At 37.4% G+C, this 8,206-nt stretch overlaps 1 protein-coding gene across 1 annotated transcript; it reads right to left on the reverse strand.

The window, feature by feature from the left end:
* Window positions 1-3,033, reverse strand: LOC121764571 (ABC transporter G family member 9-like). The gene is made up of 4 exons (XM_042160581.1): window positions 2,942-3,033; window positions 1,418-2,210; window positions 943-1,259; window positions 1-663 (listed from the first exon to the last, which is right to left on the reverse strand). The coding sequence occupies exons 1-4, from the start codon at window positions 3,023-3,025 to the stop codon at window positions 1-3; spliced, it is 1,857 nt and encodes a 618-aa protein (XP_042016515.1). The 5' UTR covers window positions 3,026-3,033.
* Between the last annotated feature and the right edge of the window lie 5,173 nt (window positions 3,034-8,206).

The raw sequence follows: 8,206 nt of genomic DNA on the forward strand, positions 1-8,206 counted from the left end.
CTACTTTTTGGTGGCACCAACTCTCATGAGAGCAACATAAGCAATAAGCCTATAGAGCACAATCATCACAGCCATGAGAACCGCCGCCAGGATGGTCCCTGTCTTCTCGATCCCGACCCCCTTAATGGCCGGAAAATCCCTGACGAGGCAAGTCTGATTCGTACCGCAGTTGTAGGTCTGGTCGTACGTGTACTGGGACGCGAGCATGAGCCTCAACGTGTACTGGTTGAACGATAAGTACTTGATCCAGGCTATGAAGACGGGGACGTTCTGCACATAGAAGCCGCCAGCGAGGCTGAAGGCTAGCATGATCACGGACCCGAGTGTAGTGGCTGTCTGCTGGTCCATCACCACAGCCCCAATAGCTAGCCCGAGTCCCTGAGCACCCAGCACGTTGTAGAGGATCGTTAATAGGCCTAAGAAGAAGGCACAGGCTGTGCGCCTGAGGCCTGTCATCCAATAGGTTATGGCAAAGAAGACGGCCGGGAGGACTAGCTCCATGGGCAGGTCGCCTATGGATAGGGCTAGGAAGTATGAGGAGAGACGGTACATGCCTGAGGTCCGCTCTTTCGTTAGCATCTTGCGTTCTTTAGGGAATGTGAAGATGGCCTGGAATAGGGGGTAGAAACCCCAAAAACTTGACATGAAGAAGAGGAGCCCGACCTACATTATCGATCATAAAAACTTAGTGTCAGACCATCAGACAACGTTATGAAATTGGTAATAAGGTTCATCAAACCCTAATGATGTCCATCCAAACCGGAAAGTCAAAATTGAAAACTTATCAGTTGAAAGTACAAACCAAATCAATTGGTGGTACAAACCATATGAATAGCCAACTGATATCATTTGGCAACACAAAACATATCAGTTGCTCCAAGTGGTACAAGTTGTGCTGACAACTGTTATATTTGGTGCTGTCAACTATTTTATCGGGCTAACCTGGTCTTGCAAGTGATCGGCGGAGGACTGCCACCAAAAGATTCCAGCTAAAAGAGCAACCACCACAACTTGCACAATCTTGATGGTTGAGAAAGACTCATGCTTCCTTTCTTTGATTCCTCTCCTAAGCAACACTGAGAATTGATCCCACCATGTATTCGACCACCGCCTAGGCTTCCTATCATCCGTTGAAGCGCGAATACCGCCATCCCCAGCTAGCTCCGACTTCACAACCGTCGATAGTTGTGTTTTATACGCGTTCACCAAACTCTGCTTAATCGCTACTTGATCTTCATTCGAATTTCCCGTTGCAACTCCTACACAAAAATGCAATAGATCCAAGGACTGATCAGAAACTCATCAATCCTTAGGAAAGATAAATAAACAAAACATAATAAGAACGCACATTTAGGTCATTTTAGGTCATATAACTTCAAGACAGATGAGTTATCTACCCTACCAAACTAACTCTTACCATTGGCAAGATCAAGCAAGAAATCTGACGGATTCATGGCGACACTCGGAGCAAAACCCACACTCGAAAAATAGCCCAAAACGTCAGCACCTTTGCCGAAATACAAAGGGTTCCCTTCCGACAGCAAGAGAATTTTATGAAACATATAAAAGAGCCTGCTCGAGGGCTGGTGAATTGTCATCAGGACTGTACGGCCCCCGTTGGCCAGGTCCCACAGCGTAGAAACGATCTTCTGCGCTGTGGTGGAGTCCAAACCCGAGGTGGGCTCATCCAAAAACAAAAGGCTCGGGTTAATAAGCATCTCCTGCCCGATGCTCACCCGTTTCCTCTCGCCCCCGGAAACTCCCCTTAAAAAATCTCCCCCAATGATGCTGTCCCGGCACCTCGTGAGTCCGAGCTGCTCTATCACGGCCTCCGCGTGCTCGACCTTCTCGGCCTTGGTGCGGTCGTGGGGAAGGCGGAGGAGGGCCGTGTAGACGAGCGTCTCGGTGACGGTGAGGTGGGGGTAGAGGACGTCGTCTTGGGTGACGAAGCCGGTGCAGCGCTTGGTGGCGTTGGAGAAGGGCTTGCCGTTGTAGGTGATGGCGCCGGCGAGGTCGCCGCTGAGGCGGCCGCCGAGGGCCGTCAGCAGCGTCGTCTTGCCGCTGCCGGAGGGCCCGAGCATCGCCAGCATTTCGCCGGGGAACACGCAGCCGGAGACGCCTTTTAGTATCTCTTTCTTTGCTGATTTTGTCTTTTTCTCTGACGAGCCTCCCGGGGCCTTGATTTTGATCTTGTAAACCACCTCATCGAACTGCATGCGTACGAGGATTAGTGGAAGATCCAGAACCCGAAAATGGAAGGAATCGAATAAAATAATAAAAAAAATTAAAAGAAAAAATTGTAATCAAATGAATACACAATTTAACTGACGATACCATGTATTAATTGTGGTAGTTGAGAGGTTTCATACGTATGAAATGCACTTGTCCATTAGCATTAAAAGAAATCAATTGAAACTTTGAAACTATAGGTTTTTTCAAAATGTATTTCTCTCATATAGCTAATCAAAGATAAATACAAATTTTAAATACTTATTTTGAAGGGCATGATGGAATAATTGATATTTACTCATTTTAGAATTGAAGATATTTTTGGTACATATCAGTCTATTTGAGTAGTAAATGAAAGCATACCTATTCGGTATACCATTTTAGGCAAATAGCTATGATGTATTATGAATGAACAACTAACTAAAATGTATTTTGAATCAAGTTTAAAAATAAAAATAGCCAAAATGTCCTTAATGAGAATTGAACATAAGATCTCCTATTTTAGGGTAGTACACCTCTGTAACATATATTGAACAACATTATATTTGTACAAATTGTACATAGTATTTTACGAGTCAACGTAAAGGACAATTAAGCTCTCCGAATCCTCTAAATCCGCCAATGTGACTGAATAACAACACAACAAAAAATGCATGTACAATAACAACATATAAACACAAACTGCGTTGATCAGGCTAGATTCCAAGATTACCTTGAGAGTGAGGGGGAGATTGGCTCGGGCAAAGATGGCCGGAGAATTTTTGGCGTGGTGATTCTGCATCTCGAGGTCGGCCATCTCCTCTCTTTGAGTAGGAATGGAGATAGAGGTTGCATGGGGAGTGTATAAATAGAAAGAAAATAGAGGAGAAATGGAAAAAAAGGTGACGAGGAGAATGGGCGGTGGCGTTACATTAATTAGTAGTCAAACAACAATAGATATTGAGATTGATAACACTACTCTTCCTTTTCCTCGCTGCTTTTGTTGTCTTTATCTCATCAGAATTTGCCTTATTTATTTTCCTCTTTGCACAAGTGGAAAACAAATTTAATTAAAGTTATCAATCCGTGTGTAGAGTATATGTTTTTATATATTGAATATCATAATAGTTCAAAATTGATCTTGTATATATACTATTTGCCTGAAAAACATTTTAGTTCTACACATTAAATGTTATAGTTTCTAGATGTTTTACAACATATTTTGGTCCATATTTAACAATTATAGTCAAATAATCATTTTAACATAATTAAGCTAATAGAGTATGTAACAAAAACACATATATTGTCAATTAAATAAAAATTGGGAGTGTTTTAAAATTTTAAATATATGGAATATGAGGCCGTACAGCATTCTTTCTCCGAGCCATATATTTAACATTTCTAGAGTGTATTGTATTTTGGTTGGTGACAAAATAATACTAATGTAGTAATATTTAATTCAAATAGAGATCTTTAACCTTTTCGTTAGAACCCATGAGTCAAACATAAAACACCTTTTCGTTTAGAACCCAAGAAAAACTGAGTCATACATAAAACATATCCTATTTGGTTTTACTTAATAATTTCTTGAAATGTGAATAATGTCAAGAGACAAATGTACGGAGATAAAGGAATAATTTTTCTATATACATTAAATGCATCTTGTTAGTTAATATGGAATATCAACTATATACGTATGCACATACGCCAGCAATTTCCAATTCAATTTTTTTTCCGTATTTTATGCTTCGATTGTAAAATTGAATACTATCAGCTGTAACTTTTCCCAAAATGACTTGCTAGCATTAAATATATTAATTGCCGGAAAATGTGTTCACCTTAATTGTCCACTAGAGTTGTGCCGGAAAATATCATGATCCCTCCCTTCGAATTTAAAAATATTGTTTTCAATCTTGTCATAAAATGTTCAATAGCCTAGTCGTTAAAGTTTCGGTCAACAAACTAAATAGTCTATGGTTTAATCCTCAATGGAATATAGTATTTTATATTTATCTATCTATCTATCTATCTTTTTTTGTTATTTTATTACCAAAATAAATCCTTAAAATGTATTATGAAATCTATTTTTTGTTTATGTTTATTTTATTAATCTATATTGTGGGAGCGAACAATTCACATATTAGAGAATGAATAAGAGTTACAAGCATATATAAGGGCTACCTCAACTCCATTAGTATGAAACCTTTTTGGGAGTACCCCAAGAACAAAACTGTGAGGGCTTTGCCCAAAATAGACAATATTATACTAATGTGAAGTTTGAGTATGCACCACCGATCCTCAACACAAATTACACCTTATTATCAAAATAAAAACTTACTAAAATATATTTTATTTCTTTATTTATTTATCCATATTGCATCTTATGATAAAATTAAACTCTTCAAAATACTTTATGTATACAATTCATTATCTATCATCATTATCTATCATCCCGTTTTTATTTTTATTAATTCATATTACATCTTATTACCAAATTAACTAAACTTTTACTACGACTCTTGTCGATTAATCATCACAACACTACTATATATATTAAAATTATTATTTTTACGTTTCCACAACTGTAATTATTGATTTTAAATCTTCAAGTATTATTTCCAAATATTTCTTGTGTATTTAAATCAGATAAATAATGGTGAAAACAATATTGTAGATAGTAAATTAATTAATCAAATAATAATATTGTTAAGAATAATGAATATAGGTTTTAAATTAAATTTAGTTATATTATTTTCAGTATTTACACATTTAAACTTATCAAAATCCAAAAATACTTACTCAATAAATAATATAACCATTTTAAAATATTCAACATTTTTTGTTTTACTAGATAAGTTCAAAGTATACGAATATTCATTTCATCACATAATATAAATCAATTTAAATTTTTAAATCATACTAATACTTATACAAAAACATATTTCCCAATGTATAAAAAATGTAAAATAGAAACAAGACTAAAGTCTAATTTTGGGATCCCTTACATTTTTCTCTAAAAATCTTTTTGGTCATATATATTAGGTTCGTGACCTTTTGGCCCCTAACATATTGTTTTGGTACCTTTTGGTCCTAAACATATTTTTTTTGTCCAAAATAACCATTTTCTGTTAAAATTAACACTCAAATGTTTGATCAATTTAATAACTTAATTATAATCTAGGACAAAAGTCCAATTTTGGTCCCGTACATTTTCCATAAAATTCTTTTCAGGTCTCATACATTAAGCTTGTGACCTTGTTTGGGATCAAAATGTACCGAAACAATATGTTATGGACTAAAATGTCACAAACTTAATGCCTAAGGCCAAAATATTTTTAGGAAAAATAGAAGGGACTAAAATTTGACTTTATTCTAGAAACAATAAGTAAAATAATAAAAAAGTTGAAGGAACGAAATCCGAACAAGCGAACTTAGAAGTCAGTAATCCCTTCCTGAGCTAACCGACTCTGTCATTAGAGTGTCCACTATAAGGAGGACACTCCAATAGCCCCGCCCCCTTTTTTGTCCACAGCCCCAATTTTTTTGTCCACAGCCCCAAAAATTTATTTCCGCCACTATGGTGGACACTTTCCAATAGCCCCCAAATTTTATAATCAATTTTCATTTTAAAATGTTTTTAGTTCAATTAAGTATAATTAAAATCATCGCAATGTAAATAATTAGAAAACGAGGTAATTGGGACCGAATATTCGTTGTATTGAAAATGGTAAAATTATACAACGAATAATTAAAATAAAATACAAATAAAAACTCCGCCACCGTCTACTCGGTGTCGGAGTCGGTGAAAGTGTAGATAGTGAATGAAGGGAGAGTGTGTGAAAATGGTGAAAAAATGGGTGGTGGAGGAGTGGTATTTATAGAGTTAATTTTTTAAAAAAATCGAGGGGCGCCGGCGCACCTATCACCGGTGCACTATAGGCCGGCGCGCCTATAGGCGCGGCGAAAGGCCGACCGGCGCGTCCTCGCCCCGTTTTTGCGGCATGACCATCCGCCCCCTTTTTTTTCGTCCTCCCCGGGGCGGACGTCGCCTGCACTATTGTCACGACCGCATTTTCTAAGGATAGAAAACACGGTTGATCGCGACTAGGGGAGGATTAAAGAAGCGGGGAAGAAAGGGGAAAATTAACACAACTCAACCACAGCCCGAAACAAATGGGAATAGCTCGAAATAAAATCAGAGTTTTGAACAAGATAGACCTGGGTCTTTTAAGATGCACAACGGAAGCAAATGAACGCGGTTCCATGTATGAAGACATGAACCTTCGAGAGTCAAAATCTGACGGAATTAAATGTCTTGTCTCAATAGCACTCCCCCCCCTTCGCTGCTCAACCTGCACATTTAGAAATATATGCAGGGCTGAGTACAAAAAGTACTCAGTGAACACATTGCCAAAAATTACACATATACATTTGAAAATATTGTCAAGCCATCATCACAGTAACACTCGGGGGTTTATCGAAAAGGCCCGAGCTTACGAAAAATATTCACATTGGACTGCAGCCCCTTTTTCCAGTACTTAGCCATATCTGCTCACATTGTGCCGTCGAGATGGTGTTCTCGCCCGGTCACCTTCTCTGCCCATCATGTCAGAGGATTCCATGTGCCGGGAAGGTGGCCACCTTCCTCGGTCACCTTCTCTGCCGTTCACGGTCAGAGGTTCCCAGTAGGGACACCACCCTACCAGGACTCAAAATCGAATCGATTCACATATATCATCATTTCATAAGTCACTTGGCCTTAGCCAAACAGATAGGCATCATACACAAAATATTTATGGCAAGACAACATTTTTAAAAATCACGAACATGTGTTCTTGTTTTCATAAAATACGATTTGTATTTTTAGTATAAGAAAGCTCACCTTGTTCGTTTAGTTTCTTTAACTTGAATTTTCCTGACTCCACCCTTAACTCATGGAGATAGCCTTTTGAAAACAAACAACGTACTAATAAGACTCGAGAAATTCACATACTTATAGGAATGCATGCTCCTACTTTATTTCTTTATCATTTGTTCACCGTCAGAAGAATTTTAGAAACTTGCATATTAATTAAATTGAGAAATTTAAGTAATAGCACTTCTTTATTAACCTTAATTATTTATGTGACTTGAGAACGTCGTCTCCCTCTTTCTTTCCATTTCCTTAGTGGCCGCCCGAGGCGTCGCGGGGCGATGCCGGTCGGCCGCTTACGCCCATAATTCCTCCGTTAGCTCCTCGTATGCTCCATAATAAAATCGAACAAAAAAATCCTAAAATTTATTTAAACGCATAATTGAATTATCGCAACTATTTCCCTTTGTTAAGAAAAATTATATGTTTTCCGGACTTGGGATAAATTATTCATACTTCAAAATTATTTCAAAATTAATTAAATAATTTCGTCACGATTAATTATCGACCCAAAGATTTATTTAAAAGCCCCAAAGCTTAATTATTTCCCCACCTTATATCTCCAATTAAAATTTTAAATCCCAAACAAATTCATTAAGAATTTTCTAAAACCTACATTATCTATTACTACTTTGTTGCTATATCGGCTCCGACTATGTGACACTCCATGTGTCACTAAAATTTTAACGTAAAACTCTTAAATAAATTCCAAGATTAAATATTTTAGTTTAATTGCATCATTAGAAAAAAATTAATATAAACCTTAATGAAATCTTATTTTAAAACTTAGGCTATTATTTAGCATTATATTTTCTCTCAAATGATACCATTTTCGAAACTGGGCCAAGTCTCTTTCCCATTTTTAGCCCACAGTAATTAAATCCGAAAATTGGGCCTCCTTCAATTAAAACAGCCATTATGATTTTAAAAGAACTGGGCTCATCTTAATTTCCTCACTCATTTGGCCCAAGTAAATAAAAGAACTAGCCCAATGAATAAGCCCAAATCTAAGATTAATTCAACCATGTACCCCCCTCAACTTATCGTCTCTCTCTCTCAATCACAATTCACCCCCTTCTTCCCCAA

Source organism: Salvia splendens, chromosome 14 (genome assembly GCF_004379255.2).
Source record: "Salvia splendens isolate huo1 chromosome 14, SspV2, whole genome shotgun sequence".
Classification (NCBI taxonomy): domain Eukaryota; kingdom Viridiplantae; phylum Streptophyta; class Magnoliopsida; order Lamiales; family Lamiaceae; genus Salvia; species Salvia splendens.

Excerpts from the sequence above, each read along its gene's own strand:
- LOC121764571 (XM_042160581.1), bottom strand. The coding sequence starts at position 3,025 with ATGGCCGACCTCGAGATGCAGAATCACCACGCCAAAAATTCTCCGGCC. Across the intron at positions 2,211-2,941 it reads ATCTCCCCCTCACTCTCAAG|TTCGATGAGGTGGTTTACAA; the intron begins GTAATCTTGGAA and ends GTACGCATGCAG. Across the intron at positions 1,260-1,417 it reads CTTGCTTGATCTTGCCAATG|GAGTTGCAACGGGAAATTCG; the intron begins GTAAGAGTTAGT and ends ATTTTTGTGTAG.